At 41.8% G+C, this 23,468-nt stretch overlaps 1 protein-coding gene across 5 annotated transcripts in view; it reads right to left on the bottom strand.

Annotated features, from left to right (window-relative positions):
• Positions 1–23,468, bottom strand: part of LOC139765720 (5-phosphohydroxy-L-lysine phospho-lyase-like) — a 203,296-nt gene that overhangs the window by 88,545 nt on the left and 91,283 nt on the right. For all 5 annotated transcript variants that reach the window (XM_071693523.1, XM_071693526.1, XM_071693525.1 and 2 more), the window contains 2 exons: positions 9,303–9,445; positions 8,906–9,045 (listed from right to left, as the gene is read on the bottom strand). In XM_071693523.1, the coding sequence (XP_071549624.1) occupies positions 8,906–9,045; positions 9,303–9,445 (283 nt within the window). The remainder of the gene's footprint in view (positions 1–8,905; positions 9,046–9,302; positions 9,446–23,468) is intronic.

Below are 23,468 nucleotides of genomic sequence, written 5' to 3'. Positions count from 1 at the left end.
TGTAATTTGAGCACTCACCTTTATCCCCTTTGCCTTTGTACAATGGCACTGTGCAAGCATTCTGCCAATCCTCAGGCACCTCACCATGAGTCATACATACATTAAATAACCTTAACAACCAGTCAACAATACAGCCACCCCCTTTTTTAATAAATTTCACTGCAATACCATCCAAATCCGCTGCCTTGCCGGCTTTCATCTTTCGCAAAGCTTTTTCTACCTCTTCTCTGTTTGCCAAATCATTCTCCCTAACCCTCTCATTTAGCACACCACCTCGACCAAAACACCCTATATCTGCCACTCTATCATCAAACAAATTCAACAAATCTTCAAAATACTCACTCCATCTTCTCACATCACCACTACTTGTTATCACCTCCCCATTAGCCCCCTTCACTGATGTTCTCATTTGTTCCCTTGTCTTATGCACTTTATTTACCTTTTTCCAAAACATCTTTTTTTTCCCTAAAATTTAATGATACTCTCTCACCCCAACTCTCATTTGCCCTCTTTTTCACCCATTACACCTTTCTCTTGACCTCCTGCCTCTTTCTTTTATACATCTCCCAGTCATTTGCATTATTTCCCTGCAAAAATCGTACAAATGCCTCTCTTTTCTCTTTCACTAATAATCTTACTTCATCCCACCACTCACTACCCTTTCTAATCTGCCCACCTCTCAATCTTCTAATGCCACAAGCATCTTTTGTGCAAGCGTTCACTGCTTCCCTAAATACATCCCATTTCTCCTCCCACTCCCTTTATGTCCTTTGTTCTCACCTTTCTCCATTCTGTACTCAGTCTTTCCTGGTACTTCTTCACACAAGTCTCCTTCCCAAGCTCACTTACTCTCACCACTCTCTTCACCCCAACATTCTCGCTTCTTTTCTGAAAACCTCTACAAGTCTTCACATTCGCCTCCACAAGATAATGATCAGACATCCCTCCAGTTGCACCTCTCAGCACATTAACATCCAAAAGTCTCTCTTTCACACACCTGCACATTAACATCCAAAAGTCTCTCTTTCACGCACCTATCAATTAACACATAATCCAATAACGCTCTCCTACTTACATAGGTATACTTATGTATATCTCTCTTTTTAAACCAGGTATTCCCAATCACCAGTCCTTTTTCAGCACATAAATCTACAAGCTCTTCACCATTTCCATTTACAACACTGAACACCCCATGTACACCAATTATTCCCTCAACTGCCACATTACTGACCTTTGCATTCAAATCACCCATCACTATAACCTGGTCTCATGCATCAAAACTATTAACATACTCACTCAGGTGCTCTCAAAACACTTGTCTGTATTTATATTTATTATACTTTGTCGCTGTCTCCCGCGTTAGCAAGGTAGAGCAAGGAAACAGAGGAAAGAATGACCCAACCCACACACATACACACGTACATACATACAAGTCCACACACACACATATACATACCTATACATCTCAACGTATACATATATATACACACACAGACATACACATATATACACATGTACATAATTCATAGTTTGCCCTTATTCATTCCCGTTGCCACCCCGCCACACAAGATGAAAACCCCCTTCCCCGCATGTGTGCGAGGTAGCACTAGGAAAAGACAAGAAAGGCCACATTTGTTCACACTCAGCCTCTAGCTGTCATGTATAATGCACCGAAACCACAGCTCCCTCTCCATATCCAGGCCCCACAGAACTTTCCATGGTTTACCCCAGACACTTCACATGCCCTAGTCCAATCCACTGACAGCACGTCGACCCCAGTATATGACATCGTTCCAATTCACTCTATTCCTTGCACGCCTTTCACCCTCCTGCAGGTTCAGGCTACGATCAATGAAAATCTATTTCACTCCATATTTCCACCTCCAATTTTGTCTCCCACTTCTCGTTCCCTATACCTCTGACACATATAGCCTCTTGGTCAATCTTTCCTCACTCATTCTCTCCATGTGACTAAACCATTTCAAAACACCCTCTTCTGCTCTCTCAACCACACTCTTTTTATTACCACACATCTCTCTTACCCTTTCATTACTTACTCGATCAAACCATCACACACCACATATTGTCCTCAAAATCTCATTTCCAGCACATCCACCCTCGTCCGCACAACTCTATCTATAGCCCACGCCTCGCAACCATATAACATTGTTGGAACCACTATTACTTCAAACACACCCATTTTTGCTTTCCAAGATAGCGCCTCGACTTCCACACATTTTTCAACGCTCCCAGAACTTTCGCCCTCTCCCCCACCCTATGATTTACTTCCACTTCCATGGTTCCATCCGCTGCCAAATCCTCTCCCAGATATCTAAAACACTTCACTTCCTCCAGCTTTTCTCCATTCAAACTTACCTCCCAATTGACTTGACCCTCAACACTACTGTACCTAATAACCTTGCTCTTATTCACATTTACTCTCAGCTTTCTTCTTTCACACACTTTACCAAACTCAGTCACCAGCTTCTGCGACTTCTCACACGAATCAGCCACTAGCACTGTATCATCAGTGAACAACGACTGACTCACTTCTCAAGCTTTCTCATTCACAACAGACTGCATACTTGCCCCTCTTTCTAAAACTCTTGCATTCACCTCCCAAACAACCCCATCCATAAATTAATTAAACAACCATGGTGAAATCACGCACTCCTACCGCAAACCGACATTCACTGGGAACCAATAACTTTCCTCTCTCCCAACTCGTACACATGCCTTACATCCTCGATAAAAGCTTTTTACTGCTTCGAGCAACTTACCCCTTACACCATATACTCTTTAAACCTTCCACAAAGCATCTCTATGAACCCTATCATAAGCCTTCTCCAGATCCATAAATGCTACATACAAATCCATCTGTTTTTCTAAGTATTTCTCACATACATTCTTCAAAGCAAATGCCAAATCCACACATCCTCTACCACTTCTGAAATCACACTGATCTTCCCCAATCTGATGCTCTGTGCAAGCCTTCAACCTCTCAATCAATACCCTCCTATACAATTTCCCAGGAATACTCAACAAACTTATGCCTCTGTAATTTGAACACTCACCTTTGTCCCCTTTGTCTTTATACAGTAGTACTATGCATGCACTCCGCCAATCCTCAGGCACTTCACCATGATTCATACATACACTGAATATCCTTACCAACCAATCAACAACACAGTCACACCCTTTTTTAATAAATTACTCTGCAATACCATCCAAACCCACCGCCTTGCCAGCTTTCATCTTCTGCAAACCTTTCACTACCTCTTCTCTATTCACCAAACCATTCTCCCTGATCCTCTCACTTCGCACACATCCCCGACCAAAACACCCTACATCTGCCACTCTATCATCAAACACATTCAACAAACCTTCAAAATATTCACCCCATCTCCTTTCACTTCATCACTACTTGTTATTAACTCCCCATTTGCCCCTTCACTAATGTTCCCATTTGTTCTCTTGTATTACGCATTTTATTTACCTCCTTCCAAAACATTCTTTTTATTCTCCCTAAAATTTAATGATACTCTCTCACCCCAACTCTCATTTGCCCTGTTTTTCACCTCTTGCCCTTTTCTCTTAACCTCCTGCCACATCATTTTATACATCTCCCAGTCATTTACCCTACTTCCCTGCAAAAATCGTCCAAACGCCTCTCTCTACTCTTCCACTAACAATCTTACTTCTTCATTCCACCATTCACTACCCTTTCTAACCTAACCTACCTCCCACCTTTCTCATAACACAGGCATCTTTTGCACAAACCACCACTGCTCCCCCACTCCCCTTATGTTATTTGCTCTCACCTCTTCTCCATTCTGTACTCAGTCTTTCCTGGTACTTCTTCACACAAGTCTCCTTCCCAAGCTCACTTACTCTCACCACTCTCTTCACCCCAACATTCTCGCTTCTTTTCTGAAAACCTCTACAAGTCTTCACATTCGCCTCCACAAGATAATGATCAGACATCCCTCCAGTTGCACCTCTCAGCACATTAACATCCAAAAGTCTCTCTTTCACACACCTGCACATTAACATCCAAAAGTCTCTCTTTCACGCACCTATCAATTAACACATAATCCAATAACGCTCTCCTACTTACATAGGTATACTTATGTATATCTCTCTTTTTAAACCAGGTATTCCCAATCACCAGTCCTTTTTCAGCACATAAATCTACAAGCTCTTCACCATTTCCATTTACAACACTGAACACCCCATGTACACCAATTATTCCCTCAACTGCCACATTACTGACCTTTGCATTCAAATCACCCATCACTATAACCTGGTCTCATGCATCAAAACTATTAACATACTCACTCAGGTGCTCTCAAAACACTTGTCTGTATTTATATTTATTATACTTTGTCGCTGTCTCCCGCGTTAGCAAGGTAGAGCAAGGAAACAGAGGAAAGAATGACCCAACCCACACACATACACACGTACATACATACAAGTCCACACACACACATATACATACCTATACATCTCAACGTATACATATATATACACACACAGACATACACATATATACACATGTACATAATTCATAGTTTGCCCTTATTCATTCCCGTTGCCACCCCGCCACACAAGATGAAAACCCCCTTCCCCGCATGTGTGCGAGGTAGCACTAGGAAAAGACAAGAAAGGCCACATTTGTTCACACTCAGCCTCTAGCTGTCATGTATAATGCACCGAAACCACAGCTCCCTCTCCATATCCAGGCCCCACAGAACTTTCCATGGTTTACCCCAGACACTTCACATGCCCTAGTCCAATCCACTGACAGCACGTCGACCCCAGTATATGACATCGTTCCAATTCACTCTATTCCTTGCACGCCTTTCACCCTCCTGCAGGTTCAGGCTACGATCAATGAAAATCTATTTCACTCCATATTTCCACCTCCAATTTTGTCTCCCACTTCTCGTTCCCTATACCTCTGACACATATAGCCTCTTGGTCAATCTTTCCTCACTCATTCTCTCCATGTGACTAAACCATTTCAAAACACCCTCTTCTGCTCTCTCAACCACACTCTTTTTATTACCACACATCTCTCTTACCCTTTCATTACTTACTCGATCAAACCATCACACACCACATATTGTCCTCAAAATCTCATTTCCAGCACATCCACCCTCGTCCGCACAACTCTATCTATAGCCCACGCCTCGCAACCATATAACATTGTTGGAACCACTATTACTTCAAACACACCCATTTTTGCTTTCCAAGATAGCGCCTCGACTTCCACACATTTTTCAACGCTCCCAGAACTTTCGCCCTCTCCCCCACCCTATGATTTACTTCCACTTCCATGGTTCCATCCGCTGCCAAATCCTCTCCCAGATATCTAAAACACTTCACTTCCTCCAGCTTTTCTCCATTCAAACTTACCTCCCAATTGACTTGACCCTCAACACTACTGTACCTAATAACCTTGCTCTTATTCACATTTACTCTCAGCTTTCTTCTTTCACACACTTTACCAAACTCAGTCACCAGCTTCTGCGACTTCTCACACGAATCAGCCACTAGCACTGTATCATCAGTGAACAACGACTGACTCACTTCTCAAGCTTTCTCATTCACAACAGACTGCATACTTGCCCCTCTTTCTAAAACTCTTGCATTCACCTCCCAAACAACCCCATCCATAAATTAATTAAACAACCATGGTGAAATCACGCACTCCTACCGCAAACCGACATTCACTGGGAACCAATAACTTTCCTCTCTCCCAACTCGTACACATGCCTTACATCCTCGATAAAAGCTTTTTACTGCTTCGAGCAACTTACCCCTTACACCATATACTCTTTAAACCTTCCACAAAGCATCTCTATGAACCCTATCATAAGCCTTCTCCAGATCCATAAATGCTACATACAAATCCATCTGTTTTTCTAAGTATTTCTCACATACATTCTTCAAAGCAAATGCCAAATCCACACATCCTCTACCACTTCTGAAATCACACTGATCTTCCCCAATCTGATGCTCTGTGCAAGCCTTCAACCTCTCAATCAATACCCTCCTATACAATTTCCCAGGAATACTCAACAAACTTATGCCTCTGTAATTTGAACACTCACCTTTGTCCCCTTTGTCTTTATACAGTAGTACTATGCATGCACTCCGCCAATCCTCAGGCACTTCACCATGATTCATACATACACTGAATATCCTTACCAACCAATCAACAACACAGTCACACCCTTTTTTAATAAATTACTCTGCAATACCATCCAAACCCACCGCCTTGCCAGCTTTCATCTTCTGCAAACCTTTCACTACCTCTTCTCTATTCACCAAACCATTCTCCCTGATCCTCTCACTTCGCACACATCCCCGACCAAAACACCCTACATCTGCCACTCTATCATCAAACACATTCAACAAACCTTCAAAATATTCACCCCATCTCCTTTTCACTTCATCACTACTTGTTATTAACTCCCCATTTGCCCCTTCACTAATGTTCCCATTTGTTCTCTTGTATTACGCATTTTATTTACCTCCTTCCAAAACATTCTTTTTATTCTCCCTAAAATTTAATGATACTCTCTCACCCCAACTCTCATTTGCCCTGTTTTTCACCTCTTGCCCTTTTCTCTTAACCTCCTGCCACATCATTTTATACATCTCCCAGTCATTTACCCTACTTCCCTGCAAAAATCGTCCAAACGCCTCTCTCTACTCTTCCACTAACAATCTTACTTCTTCATTCCACCATTCACTACCCTTTCTAACCTAACCTACCTCCCACCTTTCTCATAACACAGGCATCTTTTGCACAAACCACCACTGCTCCCCCACTCCCCTTATGTTATTTGCTCTCACCTCTTGCCTTTCTGCATTCAATCTCTACGGTATTCCCTCACACAAGTCTCCTTTCCAAGCTCACTTACTCTCACCACTCTCTTCTCTTCAACATTCTCTCTCCTTTTCTGAAAACCTCTACAAATCTTCACCTTTGCCTCCACAAGATAGTGATCAGACATCCCTCCAGTTGCCTCTCTCAGCACATTAACATCCAAAAGTCTCTCTTTTACACACCTATCAATTAACACAATCTAATAACGCCCTCTGGCCACCTCTCCTGCTCATATACATATACTTATGTATATGTCTCTTTTTAAACCAGGTATTCCCAATCACCAGTTCTTTTTCAGCACACAAATCCACAAGCTCTTCACCATTTCCATTTACAACACTGAACACCCTATGTACACCAACCATACCCTCCACTGCCACATTACTCATCTTTGCATTCAAATCTCCTATCACTATAACTTGGTCTCCTGCACCAGAGCTGCTAATACACTCACTCAGCTACTCCCAAAACACTTGCCTCTCATGATCTTTCTTCTCATGACCAGGTGCACAGGCATCAATAATCATCCATCTGTCTCCATCAACTTTCAGTTCTATCCATGTCAATCTAGAGTTTACTTTCTTACACTCTATCACATATTCCCACAACTCCTGCTTCAGGAGGAGTGCTACTCCTTCCTTTGCTCTTGTCCTCTCACTAACCTTCCCAAACCACTCTTCTCCCTTACCCTTGAGCTTTGTTTCAATTCGAGCCAAAACATCCTGGTTCCTTTCCTCAAACATACTACCTATCTCCATTTTCTCATCTTGGCCCACACACATTTAGACACCCAAATTTGAGCCTCTAAGAAGGATGAGCACTCCCCGCATGACTCCTTTTTCCGTTTCCCCTTTTAGAAAGTAATATACAAGGAAGGGAGGGTTTCCAGCCCCCTGCTCCCTTCCCTTTTAGTCACCTTCTACAACAAATGGGGAATACATGGGAAGTATTGTTTCTCCCCTATCCCCATACATTTTTTTTTATATATCCCCAGAGATAGGGAAGGAAGAATACTTCCCATAAGACATTCACTATCCCACACCAATAACATCAACACAAAAGTAATACACAAACTAAATGCTTTTAAAATATGAACAAGCATGAGACTTGAACAAGAAAAAGAATACCTCATCCACTCCACTTTATGTCTCACCTGCCTGGTCTTCTTCCCTCACAAAAGCAAATACAACAAAGCTTCAAACTACAGAGAACAGTGCACTCAGAACAATCATTGGTTGCCTCGCTACAACAGACACTCAACACCTTCACGATGAAACAAAGATTCTTCCAGGGCAGTTCCACCTCCATATGCTCAACACTCAATTCTGTGCTAGACCCCCTCCCACCCAAACCATTAAAACTACCACCAATCCCCAAGTAAAAATTAGAAGCTTACCCCTGCATTACACTTTAGTAACCTCTACCTGAAGTCTCCCCCACCCCTAGCAAATGTAACAAAGACAGAACACATGCACACTGAAATAACGTGAAAAGCACTAAACAAGTGATTCTCAATTAAGTCTTGAACTACAACCCTCCAGACATACACCCATCAGAAAACACACTCCCTAGAAAAACTCAAGTTACACTCTCCCACTTATGCTCTGAACAACATCCATCACTATAACACTACAAACACCTTTTCAACATATCCCAAGACTTTTTATGGGTATGATGCAACTATCATAAAGAAGACACTGAACACTTACTACTCAATTACCCTGCACTCTCTGCACATACATGCATACACAACATCACAACACTTTATGACCTGTAGTCCACACTTGTGGATGTGTCCAGCTTCTTGAGTGCTGCAGGAGCCTCATAAGAACAAAAGGGACTCCAGGGGCAGACAGTAAGTATGCCTGACTCAATGTTAAACAATCAACTTCTGAAATATATAAAAAACTGGAGACTCTTTAGCCATGGCCATCCCTTTGATAGGGGTTCTTGGAGGAAACAGGTGTATGAGATATAGATAGATAGATAAAAACTAATTAGCCTAACCTTTCTTCCAGTGAGTTGAGCTTTATCAATTAAATCTTGGGCATCGGCAACATATCTGTCGACAGCTAATGGATCATCCTCTTGATAAGGTCCTCGGTAGAGGTCAGGCATTGTCACTATATGCACCCAATCTGCTTTTGCTAGCATGAATTAAAACACATATTATTTGATCAACCATACAGAATGTGAAATATATCTATTTTCTTTTATGTACGAATTACAACTTACCATGAACTTTATATACACTGTATATGAAAATTCATATAAGAACTGCAATACTAGGCTTTCATTAATATATTTACATTAATCATTCATAATAAATTTCATTTTTACAGTATATCATTCAGAATAAATTTCATAATTCAAGTGATTTTCCCCAACTTAGTATGAAACTTACTTATATTATTAGATTTAGCGACCTTAGGAGAGAGGTGGTGTATAGAGCCAATGGATCCATGGAAAGCATTATCAATTACTACTGCATCAGTCCCATTAGTATAAAGACGTGCAAGCTGCAAGGCAAGATCTACAGCCTCAGACCTGAAAAAGGTTTAAATGTCACAGATATTACTAATTTCTCATGCATTATGTAAAGTGCTATTATTCCAGTTAATGTAAGTATAATTCCCCTTTTTCAGTAAACCTTCTGGTAATCAACCCTTATCATTCTTCATGTTTTCCAATGCAATCTAACACTCACTTTCCTGATTTTTTCATGATCCTTTCCCATTTAAGATAAACATTATTGCCTGTCCCTCACATTCTCTGTTATTACTTCTCCCTCACATTCTCTGTAATCATCATGCCTATCTGTTAAATATTTCCTCATTAACTGGTATCATATAACAATGATATGGCATTACAATTCCAATAACACCATTCCTTTTCATATATAGCAAGCCTTTAGTGACTCCCCTATTTACAGGTGACATGATGCTGCTACTGGATAATGAAGAGAGAGTAAATTAGTTGGTAACCAAGTGTTACAAGGTGTGCAGAAGGAAGCTGAAACTAAATGCTGGTAAGAGTAGCTAATTGTTTTTGAAAGGAAGCATCCCCTGTCTTGAAATGAGTTTTTTACCTAAGGCAGGGCTGGCACATAGTGATCTCTACATTAAAGAATAAAGTGGTAGCCTTTGTAATGGCATGTAGATTGCATAAATCTAGTGAGCTTAAGTCCAAAGATGGGATGGGTGGTGAAATGTTGAAAGAGATCACAGAACTTAAGCATTTGGGATTAATTCAACAATAGGGCACATTGGCATGAAATAAAAGAAAGAGCTATCCACAGGAAGAAGGTGATGGGCCCTTAGGGATGATTATGAAAGAAGAAAATAAATGAGACTGTCTATGTATAAATAGGAATGAAGACCAGCATAGTCCTGCCAAACCTAACTTACTAGAGTGAAATGTGGAAATGGAATTAGAGTATATTGATCAAGGATTCCAGGTGATGAAATGAACTATTTGATGGTGGTGTAGCAGTGCTGGCTGTTGGTAGTTACAGCAGTGGTTGTATCTGTACTAGTTTTTGGTGGCTGTAAGGAGTATGTGTTGAAGTTGCAGTGGTTCTGGTGGTAATAGTAGCATGACAGAGATAGAATGAAAACCATGTTTTCCAAGTGAAACCTTGAGATGTTCGTTCGTTTTTTTCAGTGTGCCATGAAGATTTTGTCTGCTCCTTGGGAACAGTGTGGATTAACATCACCTTAGAAATGTATAGTTTGTATTTCACTGTCAACACTTAATTTGTATTTGATATAACACTGATTAATTCATGGTCTACTTTTGTGGGAGATTTTATCCTTCTGGTTAAGTAACTCCTACTTATGGTCTTTCCTGATGGCTTTGTCATCTGTATACTCTGATTAGCTTCTAAAATGGCAAAAATTACCAGAGCAGTGTCAAGCACTGGCAGAGTTAAATCATCATAAAGCAGTTTGGATAGAACTACACAATCAGAGTGATGAAATCTCCCACAAGAGTGCAAAAGTAAACTAGGAAATACATAAAGAAGTAACACCACCACAAGTATAAGTTAATATTTCAACCCTTTTAATTCTTAACTATGCACAACATAAGTTTCATCAGCAGAACTCTAGTCATGAATGCCATATAGTTTGTAAGAATTTTTTTTCATATAGAGATTAACATGGAATTAACAAATAACATGCCCCAATCAAGGACATCTTAGGAGAAAGAAAAAAGTTAAAGAATGAAAATGTAAATTAATCAGGACTTTGCAACTGTCTGTAGACCTGCCCCTTAAAGGAACAAAGGTTATATGAAAAGGGAAAGACAACTGAAGGAGGAGAATTCCACAGCATATCTGTCTGAGGGAAGAGTGAGGTATCACAGCAACCAACCCTCAACTGGCTGGCCTCCACTCAGAAGTTTAGAGAAGCAGCAGTCAAACATGTGCCTTGGGTACACTCCTGAGGGTAAGGATATGTGCAGACAATTTACAAGAACACTGGACAAAATGATACCAATAGAATAGAGGAAGAGCAGCAACATCACAGCATACAGAAAGGGAAGTTTGGAAAGAGGTGATACTATGAGAATTAATGAGGCAGAAGGCTTTTGACTCCACTCTAGTTAATAGAGAGGTGGAAGATAAGCCACCCCACTTTTCTGAGCAGTATTCCACGCTTAGACAAATGAAACTCCTGCTGATGTGACACAGATGTTCACAATAAAATCAATTACAGCACCTGTCCAACACTTCCAGCTTTTGGGAAGGAAACTTTGTGATGTTGATTATGCGGGGTTTCCAGGACAGAGAGGAGGATATGGATACCTCTTTCTATTCCAAAATGCTGCACAGGTCCTATTAAGAGAAGAAATACCAGCGCAAGAAAGAGAGGAGTGAGAAAAAACCAGGTTGAAGTATGTAAAGTGGAATCACCAGCATACGAAAGAATAGGGTTAGAAGGAGAAGAGGAAAGGTCATTTACAAGTTAAGAAAGAGAGGAAGTGATAGGACAGAACCCTAAGGAACACCACAATTGATAGGATAGGAGGAGAAGCTGCTCCATCAACAACTGTGATGGAAGAGCAAGACAAGAAACTTTGATTTGGTGAACAGATAGAAATGAAATCAAAGGATGGGAGTTTAGGAAGCAAAATACTTATGCCATACCCTGTCAAATGCTTTGGAGATTTAGTTAAGGGCTACAACAAAATCTTCACCAAAATCTCGGAGAAATGAGGATCAGAGTCACATAGGTGAAAAGATTGGTTGACCTAGCACTGCAATATCTATTCTGGGGATCTGAAAGAAGAGAATGGGATTCTAAATGTTTGAGAGAGTGAGAGTTTAGGTAAACGTAATAGGTAGGAGCACTGGACAGAAGTAGTCAGTATGATCATTAGGTAGGAGCCTCTGTAAATGCTGCACTAGAGATGCCCTCTGCCACTGGCCTTTTAAGGGAGAAGCACAAAAGGCTATGAAGCGGCAATGAATTTCACTAGTTCTGGAGAGACTATTGCCATGGCCATCCCCATGAGGGAATTCCTATTGGAAAAGGTGTCAGAGACATAGACAGATATATTATTTTATTTATTTATTATACTTTGAGAACAATGGAAGTAAGGGGAGTGGGGGAGGAATGGGATGTATTTAGGACATCAGTGATGGATTGCGCAAAAGATGCTTGTGGCATGAGAAGAGTGGGAGGTGGGTTGATTAGAAAGGGTAGTGGGTGGTGGGATAAAGAAGTAAGATTATTAGTGAAAGAGAAGAGAGAGGCATTTGGACGATTTTTGCAGGGAAAAAATGCAATTGAGTGGGAGATGTATAAAAGAAAGAGACAGGAGGTCAAGAGAAAGGTGCAAGAGGTGAAAAAGAGGGCAAATGAGAGTTGGGGTGAGAGAGTATCATTAAATTTTAGGGAGAATTAAAAGATGTTCTGGAAGGAGGTAAATAAAGTGCGTATGACAAGGGAGCAAATGGGAACTTCAGTGAAGGGCGCAAATGGGGAGGTGATAACAAGTAGTGGTGATGTGAGAAGGAGATGGAGTGAGTATTGTGAAGGTTTTTTTGAATGTATTTGATGATAGAGTGGCAGATATAGGGTGTTTTGGTCGAGGTGGTGTGCAAAGTGAGAGGGTTAGGGAAAATGATTTGGTAAACAGAGAAGAGGTAGTAAAAGCTTTGCGGAAGATGAAAGCCGGCAAGGCAGCAGGTTTGGATGGTATTGCAGTGGAATTTATTAAAAAAGGGGGTGACTGTATTATTGACTGGTTGGTAAGGTTATTCAATGTATGTATGACTTATGGTGAGGTGCCTGAGGATTGGCGGAATGCGTGCATAGTGCCATTGTACAAAGGCAAAGGGGATAAGATTGAGTGCTCAAATTACAGAGGTATAAGTTTGTTAAGTATTCCTGGTAAATTATCTGGGAGGGTATTGATTGAGAGGGTGAAGGCATGTACAGAGCATCAGATTGGGGAAGAGCAGTGTGGTTTCAGAACTGGTAGAGGATGTGTGGATCAGGTGTTTGCTTTGAAGAATGTATGTGAGAAATACTTAGACAAGCAAATGGACTTGTATGTAGCATTTATGGATCTGGAGAAGGAATATGATAGAGTTGATAGAGATGCTCTGTGGAAGGTATCAAGAATATATGGTGTGGGAGGCAAGTTGTTAGAAGCAGTGAAAAGTTTTTATCGAGGATGTAAGGCATGTGTACGTGTAGGAAGAGAGGAAAGTGATTGGTTCTCAGTGAATGTAGGTTTGCGGTAGGGGTGTGTGATGTCTCCATGGTTGTTTAATTTGTTTATGGATGGGGTTGTTAGGGAGGTGAATGCAAGAGTTTTGGAAAGAGGGGCAAGTATAAAGTCTGTTGGGGATGAGAGAGCTTGGGAAGTGAGTTGGTTGTTGTTCGCTGATGATACAGCGCTGGTGGCTGATTCATGTGAGAAACTGCAGAAGCTGGTGACTGAGTTTGGTAAAGTATGTGAAAGAAGAAAGTTAAGAGTAAATGTGAATAAGAGCAAGGTTATTAGGTACAGTAGGGTTGAGGGTCAAGTCAATTGGGAGGTAAGTTTGAATGGAGAAAAACTGGAGGAAGAAAATTGTTTTAGATATCTGGGAGTGGATCTGGCAGCGGATGGAACCATGGAAGCGGAAGTGGATCATAGGGTGGGGGAGGGGGTGAAAATCATGGGAGCCTTGAAGAATGTGTGGAAGTCGAGAACATTATCTCCGAAAGCAAAAATGGGTATGTTTGAAGGAATAGTGGTTCCAACATTGTTGTATGGTTGCGAGGCGTGGGCTATGGATAGAGTTGTGCGCAGGAGGATGGATGTGCTGGAAATGAGATGGTTGAGGACAATGTGTGGTGTGAGGTGGTTTGATCGGGTAAGTAACGTAAGGGTAAGAGAGATGTGTGGAAATAAAAAGAGAGTGGTTGAGAGAGCAGAGGAGGGTGTTTTGAAATGGTTTGGGCACATGGAGAGAATGAGTGAGGAAAGATTGACCAAGAGGATATATGTGTCGGAGGTGGAGGGAACGAGGAGAAGTGGGAGACCAAATTGGAGGTGGAAAGATGGAGTGAAAAAGATTTTGTGTGATCAGGGCCTGAACATGCAGGAGGGTGAAAGGAGGGCAAGGAATAGAGTGAATTGGATCGATGTGGTATACCGGGGTTGACATGCTGTCAGTGGAATGAATCAGGGCATGTGAAACGTCTGGGGTAAACCATCATCCTGCGCACAACTCTATCCATAGCCCACGCCTCGCAACCATACAACATTGCTGGAACCACTATTCCTTCAAACATACCCATTTTTGCTTTCCGAGATAATGTTCTCGACTTCCACACATTCTTCAAGGCTCCCAGGATTTTCACCTCCTCCCCCACCCTATGATCCACTTCCGCTTCCATGGTTCCATCCGCTGCAAGATACACTCCCAGATATCTAAAACACTTTACTTCCTCCAGTTTTTCTCCATTCAAACTTACCTCCCAATTGACTTGACCCTCAACCCCACTGTACCTAATTACCTTGCTCTTATTCACATTTACTCTTAACTTTCTTCTTTCACACACTTTACCAAACTCAGTCACAAGCTTCTGCAGTTTCTCACATGCATCAGCCACCAGCGCAGCATCATCAGCGAACAACTGATTTGGTAAATGAAAAACAAAAAATATATATATATATATATATATATATATATATATATATATATATATATATATATATATATATATATATATATATTTTTTTTTTTATTATACTTTGTCGCTGTCTCCCGCGTTTGCGAGGTAGCGCAAGGAAACAGACGAAAGAAATGGCCCAACCCCCCCCCCCCATAAACATGTATATACATACGTCCACACACACGCAAATATACATACCTACACAGCTTTCCATGGTTTACCCCAGACGCTTCACATGCCTTGATTCAATCCACTGACAGCACGTCAACCCCGGTATACCACATCGCTCCAATTCACTCTATTCCTTGCCCTCCTTTCACCCTCCTGCATGTTCAGGCCCCGATCACACAAAATCTTTTTCACTCCATCTTTCCACCTCCAATTTGTTCTCCCTCTTCTCCTCGTTCCCTCCACCTCCGACACATATATCCTCTTGGTCAATCTTTCCTCACTCATTCTCTCCATGTGCCCAAACCACTTCAAAACACCCTCTTCTGCTCTCTCAACCACGCTCTTTTTATTTCCACACATCTCTCTTACCCTTACGTTACTCACTCGATCAAACCATCTCACGCCACACATTGTCCTCAAACATCTCATTTCCAGCACATCCATCCTCCTGCACACAACTCTATCCATAGCCCACGCCTCGCAACCATACAACATTGTTGGAACCACTATTCCTTCAAACATACCCATTTTTGCTTTCCGAGATAATGTTCTCGACTTCCACACATTCTTCAAGGCCCCCAGAATTTTCGCCCCCTCCCCCACCCTATGATCCACTTCCGCTTCCATGGTTCCATCCGCTGCCAGATCCACTCCCAGATATCTAAAACACTTCACTTCCTCCAGTTTTTCTCCATTCAAACTCACCTCCCAATTGACTTGACCCTCAACCCTACTGTACCTAATAACCTTGCTCTTATTCACATTTACTCTTAACTTTCTTCTTCCACACACTTTACCAAACTCAGTCACCAGCTTCTGCAGTTTCTCACATGAATCAGCCACCAGCGCTGTATCATCAGCGAACAACAACTGACTCACTTCCCAAGCTCTCTCATCCCCAACAGACTTCATACTTGCCCCTCTTTCCAAAACTCTTGCATTTACCTCCCTAACAACCCCATCCATAAACAAATTAAACAACCATGGAGACATCACACACCCTTGCCGCAAACCTACATTCACTGAGAACCAATCACTTTCCTCTCTTCCTACACGTACACATGCCTTACATCCTCGATAAAAACTTTTCACTGCTTCTAACAACTTTCCTCCCACACCATATATTCTTACTACCTTCCACAGAGCATCTCTATCAACTCTATCATATGCCTTCTCCAGATCCATAAATGCTACATACAAATCCATTTGCTTTTCTAAGTATTTCTCACATACATTCTTCAAAGCAAACACCTGATCCACACATCCTCTACCACTTCTGAAACCACACTGCTCTTCCCCAATCTGATGCTCTGTATATGCCTTCACCCTCTCAATCAATACCCTCCCATATAATTTACCAGGAATACTCAACAAACTTATACCTCTGTAATTTGAGCACTCACTCTTATCCCCTTTGCCTTTGTACAATGGCACTATGCACGCATTCCGCCAATCCTCAGGCACCTCACCATGAGTCATACATACATTAAATAACCTTACCAACCAGTCAACAATACAGTCACCCCTTTTTTTAATAAATTCCACTGCAATACCATCCAAACCTGCTGCCTTGCCGGCTTTCATCTTCCGCAAAGCTTTCACTACCTCTTCTCTGTTTACCAAAATATTTTCCCTAACCCTCTCACTCATATATATATATATATATATTTTTTTTTTTTTTTTTTAATACTTTGTCGTTGTCTCCCGCGTTTGCGAGGTAGCGCAAGGAAACAGACGAAAGAAATGCCCAACCCCCCCCCATACACATGTATATACATACGTCCACACACGCAAATATACATACCTACACAGCTTTCCATGGTTTACCCCAGACGCTTCAAATGCCTTGATTCAATCCACTGACAGCACGTCAACCCCGGTATACCACATCGCTCCAATTCACTCTATTCCTTGCCCTCCTGTCACCCTCCTGCATGTTCAGGCCCCGATCACACAAAATCTTTTTCACTCCATCTTTCCACCTCCAATTTGGTCTCCCTCTTCTCCTCGTTCCCTCCACCTCCGACACATATATCCTCTTGGTCAATCTTTCCTCACTCATTCTCTCCATGTGCCCAAACCACTTCAAAACACCCTCTTCTGCTCTCTCAACCACGCTCTTTTTATTTCCACACAACTCTCTTACCCTTACGTTACTCACTCAATCAAACCACCTCACACCACACATTGTCCTCAAACATCTCATTTCCAGCACATCCATCCTCCTGCGCACAACTCTATCCATAGCCCACGCCTCGCAACCATACAACATTGTTGGAACCACTATTCCTTCAAACATACCCATTTTTGCTTTCCGAGATAATGTTCTCGACTTCCACACATTCTTCAAGGCCCCCAGAATTTTCGCCCCCTCCCCCACCCTATGATCCACTTCCGCTTCCATGGTTCCATCCGCTGCCAGATCCACTCCCAGATATCTAAAACACTTCACTTCCTCCAGTTTTTCTCCATTCAAACTCACCTCCCAATTGACTTGACCCTCAACCCTACTGTACCTAATAACCTTGCTCTTATTCACATTTACTCTTAACTTTCTTCTTCCACACACTTTACCAAACTCAGTCACCAGCTTCTGCAGTTTCTCACATGAATCAGCCACCAGCGCTGTATCATCAGCGAACAACAACTGACTCACTTCCCAAGCTCTCTCATCCACAACAGACTTCATACTTGCCCCTCTTTCCAAAACTCTTGCATTTACCTCCCTAACAACCCCATCCATAAACAAATTAAACAACCATGGAGACATCACACACCCCTGCCGCAAACCTACATTCACTGAGAACCAATCACTTTCCTCTCTTCCTACACGTACACATGCCTTACATCCTCGATAAAAACTTTTCACTGCTTCTAACAACTTTCCTCCCACACCATATATTCTTAATACCTTCCACAGAGCATCTCTATCAACTCTATCATATGCCTTCTCCAGATCCATAAATGCTACATACAAATCCATTTGCTTTTCTAAGTATTTCTCACATACATTCTTCAAAGCAAACACCTGATCCACACATCCTCTACCACTTCTGAAACCACACTGCTCTTCCCCAATCTGATGCTCTGTACATGCCTTCACCCTCTCAATCAATACCCTCCCATATAATTTACCAGGAATACTCAACAAACTTATACCTCTGTAATTTGAGCACTCACTCTTATCCCCTTTGCCTTTGTACAATGGCACTATGCACGCATTCCGCCAATCCTCGGGCACCTCACCATTAGTCATACATACATTAAATAACCTTACCAACCAGTCAACAATACAGTCACCCCCTTTTTTAATAAATTCCACTGCAACACCATCCAAACCTGCTGCCTTGCCGGCTTTCATCTTCCGCAAAGCTTTCACTACCTCTTCTCTGTTTACCAAATCATTTTCCCTAACCCTCTCACTTTGCACACCACCTCGACCAAAACACCCTATATCTGCCACTCTATCATCAAACACATTCAACAAACCTTCAAAATACTCACTCCATCTCCTTCTCATATCACCACTACTTGTTATCACCTCCCCATTTGCGCCCTTCACTGAAGTTCCCATTTGCTCCCTTGTCTTACGCACTTTATTTACCTCCTTCCAGAACATCTTTTTATTCTCCCTAAAATTTAATGATACTCTCTCACCCCAACTCTCATTTGCCCTTTTTTTCAAATTACAGAGGTATAAGTTTGTTGAGTATTCCTGGTAAATTATATGGGAGGGTATTGATTGAGAGGGTGAAGGCATGTACAGAGCATCATATTGGGGAAGAGCAGTGTGGTTTCAGAAGTGGTAGAGGATGTGTGGATCAGGTGTTTGCTCTGAAGAATGTATGTGAGAAATACTTAGAAAAGCAAATGGATTTGTATGTAGCATTTATGGATCTGGAGAAGGCATATGATAGAGTTGATAGAGATGCTCTGTGGAAGGTATTAAGAATATATGGTGTGGGAGGAAAGTTGTTAGAAGCAGTGAAAAGTTTTTATCGAGGATGTAAGGCATGTGTACGTGTAGGAAGAGAGGAAAGTGATTGGTTCTCAGTGAATGTAGGTTTGTGGCAGGGGTGTGTGATGTCTCCATGGTTGTTTAATTTGTTTATGGATGGGGTTGTTAGGGAGGTGAATGCAAGAGTTTTGGAAAGAGGGGCAAGTATGAAGTCTGTTGGGGATGAGAGAGCTTGGGAAGTGAGTCAGTTGTTGTTCGCTGATGATACAGCGCTGGTGGCTGATTCATGTGAGAAACTGCAGAAGCTGGTGACTGAGTTTGGTAAAGTGTGTGAAAGAAGAAAGTTAAGAGTAAATGTGAATAAGAGCAAGGTTTAATATTAGGTACAGTAGGGTTGAGGGTCAAGTCAATTGGGAGGTGAGTTTGAATGGAGAAAAACTGGAGGAAGTGAAGTGTTTTAGATATCTGGGAGTGGATCTGGCAGCGGATGGAACCATGGAAGTGGAGGTGGATCATAGGGTGGGGGAGGGGGCGAAAATTCTGGGAGCCTTGAAGAATGTGTGGAAGTCGAGAACATTATCTCGGAAAGCAAAAATGGGTATGTTTGAAGGAATAGTGGTTCCAACAATGTTGTATGGTTGCGAGGCGTGGGCTATGGATAGAGTTGTGCGCAGGAGGATGGATGTGCTGGAAATGAGATGTTTGAGGACAATGTGTGGTGTGAGGTGGTTTGATCAAGTAAGTAATGTAAGGGTAAGAGAGATGTGTGGAAATAAAAAGAGCATGGTTGAGAGAGCAGAAGAGGGTGTTTTGAAATGGTTTGAGCACATGGAGAGAATGAGTGAGGAAAGATTGACCAAGAGGATATATGTGTCGGAGGTGGAGGGAACGAGGAGAAGAGGGAGACCAAATTGGAGGTGGAAAGATGGAGTGAAAAAGATTTTGTGTGATCGGGGCCTGAACATGCAGGAGGGTGACAGGAGGGCAAGGAATATAGTGAATTGGAGTGATGTGGTATACCGGGGGTGACATGCTGTCAGTGGATTGAATCAAGGCATGTGAAGCGTCTGGGGTAAACCATGGAAAGCTGTGTAGGTATGTATATTTGCGTGTGTGGACGTATGTATATACATGTGTATGGGGGGGTTGGGCCATTTCTTTCGTCTGTTTCCTTGCGCTACCTCGCAAACGCGGGAGACAGCGACAAAGTATAATAAATATAAATAAATAAATATATATATATATATTATCCCTGGGGATAGGGGATTAAGAATACTTCCCACGTATTCCCTGCGTGTCGTAGAAGGCGACTAAAAGGGGAGGGAGCGGGGGCTGGAAATCCTCCACTCTCGTTTTTTTTTTTTTTTTAATTTTCCAAAAGAAGGAACAGAGGGGGCCAGGTGAGGATATTCCAAAAAAGGCCCAGTCCTCTGTTCTTAACCCTACCTCGCTAACGCGGGAAATGGCGAATAGTTTAAAAGAAAGAAGAAAGATATATATATATATATATATATATATATATATATATATATTTTTTCTTTCTTCTTTCAAACTATTCGCCATTTCCCGCATTAGCGAGGTAGCGTTAAGAACAGAGGAGACTGGGCCTTTGAGGGAATACCCTCACCTGGCCCAATTCTCTGTTCCTTCTTTTGGAAAATTAAAAAAAAAAAAAAAAAAAAAAAAAAAAAAAAACGAGAGGGGAGGGTTTCCAGCCCCCCGCTCCCTCCCCTTTTAGTCGCCTTCTACGACACGCAGGGAATACGTGGGAAGTATTCTTTCTCCCCTATCCCCAGGGATAGATATATATATATATATATATATATATATATATATATATATATATATATATATATATATATATATATTTTTTTTTTATTATACTTTGTCGCTGTCTCTATCTATAGAAGATAGATAGATAGACAAAGAGTTCGGGAGAATTTCAAAGGCTTTGCAATGGAGCAACAGTTGGAGGGATTAGTGTGATCTCCTTTCTTATGGACAGGCTACACCAAAACATGCTTCTTAGTGGAAAGGAACGTCTAAGTTTCTAAACAAAGGCAAAATTGGCAAGTAAGGATTGCTGCTACCTCAGAGGCACACTCCCTTAGAACTCAAGGAGGTATGCCAGCTGACTCATACGCTTTGTCCGCCTAGATGTGGAAGAGTACGTGGAAGATCCTGCATAAAAAGAATATAGGCGATGGTATAGGTTCAGAGGGAAGAGATATGGTTGGGGGATTAGAATTTGAATCAATCATTCAGAGATGAATTGCAGGAAAACATGATGCCAAAAAGAGCAGCTTTATCAGATGGAGAGTTAGCAATAGAGTGACCAGGTTGAAAAAGAGGAGAAAAGGCTGAATTATAAAAGTTGTTGAAGATGCTTTTTGTTAAGGACAAAAAAGATTTTTCAGTACAAGTCAAGTCAACACACTTTCTTTTTATGAAAGTGTGCTTGGCTCTCTGAAGAACAACTTTGTAAAGATTTCGAGAAATGATAACAGAATGGGTTTCTGGGGAAGGGAAGAGTTTCTTGGACCAGTATGCAATGTCCCAGATGGTCATGACTTGCATCAGAGTAGGAACGATCAAACCACAACTGAGAAGGAAAAGATTTAGATGATGGGACATAAAACTCCTTCCCAGCCAAGATAAACACTGTTATGAATTCAGCACAACATGAGGCATACCATGGAAGCGGAAGTGAATCATAGGGTGGGGGAGGGGGCAAAAGTTCTGGGAGCATTGAATAATGTGTGGAAGTCGAGAAGATTATCTTGGAAAGCAAAAATGGGTATGTTTGAAGGAATAGTGGTTCCAACAATGTTATGTGGTTGCGAGGCATGGGCTATAGATAGAGTTGTCTGGAGAAGGGTGGATGTGCTGGAAATGAGATGTCTGAGGACAATATGTGGTGTGAGGTGGTTTGATCAAGTAAGTAATAATAGGGTAAGAGAGATGTGTGGTAATAAAATGAGTGTGGTTAAGAGAGCAGAAGAGGGTGTTTTGAAATGGTTTGGTCACATGGAGAGAATGAGTGAGGAAAGAGGTGGAGGGAACGAGGAGAAGTAGGAGACCAAATTGGAGGTGGAAAGATGAAGTGAAAAATATTTTGAGTGATTGGGGCCTGAACATGCAGGAGGGTGAAAGGCATGCAAGGAATAGAGTGAACTGGAACGATGTAGTATACTGGGGTCGACGTGCCGTCAATGGATTGAACTTGGGCATGTGAAGCATCTGGGGTAAACCATGGAAAGTTCTGTGGGACCTGGATGTGGAAAGAGAGCTGTGGCTTTGGTACATTATTACATGACAGCTAGAGAATGAGTGTGAATGAATGTGGCATTTGTTGTCTTTTCCTTGTGCTACCTTGCACACATGAGGGGGGAGGGGTTTGTTATTTCATGTGTGGCAGGGTGGCGATGGGAATGAATAAAGGCAGACAGTATGAATTATGTATATGTGTATATATGTATATGTCTGTGTGTGCTTATCCCTGGGGATAGGGGAGAAAGAATACTTCCCACGTGTTCCCTGTGTGTCGTAGAAGGCGACTAAAAGGGGAGGGAGTGGGGGGCTGGAAATCCTCCCTTCTCATCATTTTTTTTTTAATTTTCCAAAAGAAGGAACAGAGAAGGGGGCCAGGTGAGGATATTCCCTCAAAGGCCCAGTCCTCTGTTCTTAACGCTACCTCGCTAACGCGGGAAATGGCGAATAGTTTGAAAGAAAAAAGTCTGTGTGTGTGTATATATATGTATACGTTGAGATGTATAGATATGTATATTTGCGTGTGTGGACGTGTATGTATATACATGTGTATGTGGGTGGGTTGGGCCATTCTTTTGTCTGTTTCCTTGCGCTACCTCGCTAATGCAGGAGACAGCAACAAAGCAAAATAAATAAATAAATAATATGAGGCATACCAACCCAAGAAGCAGTATCCCATCCCAGGGAAGTTAATCAATGAAGAAGCTGTGTAGGAATAACCACTCAGCTCTCCCAAGTGCTAAAGTTAGCATTTTAAGGGGGAGGGGGACAGAGGATGGACATGCTCAAATAGAAGTAACAGAAATAAGATAATGATCAGAGTACCCTACAAGGGCAGAAACAGTGTGTGTAGTGGGAGGGTTGAGGGGTAAAACAGAGGTCAAACACATTAGGAAAGTGGTTATAACAGCTTGGAACTCAGGTTACACAGTTACATAGATTTACATAGACCAGACAGACCCTAGATCCTAATGAGGTGGTCTGGCCCTAACAC

The sequence above is a fragment of the Panulirus ornatus genome, chromosome 55 (genome assembly GCF_036320965.1).
Source record: "Panulirus ornatus isolate Po-2019 chromosome 55, ASM3632096v1, whole genome shotgun sequence".
Lineage (NCBI taxonomy): Eukaryota > Metazoa > Arthropoda > Malacostraca > Decapoda > Palinuridae > Panulirus > Panulirus ornatus.
Note: the sequence above shows the minus strand (reverse complement) of the source record. Positions and strands in the feature narration are given on the sequence as shown.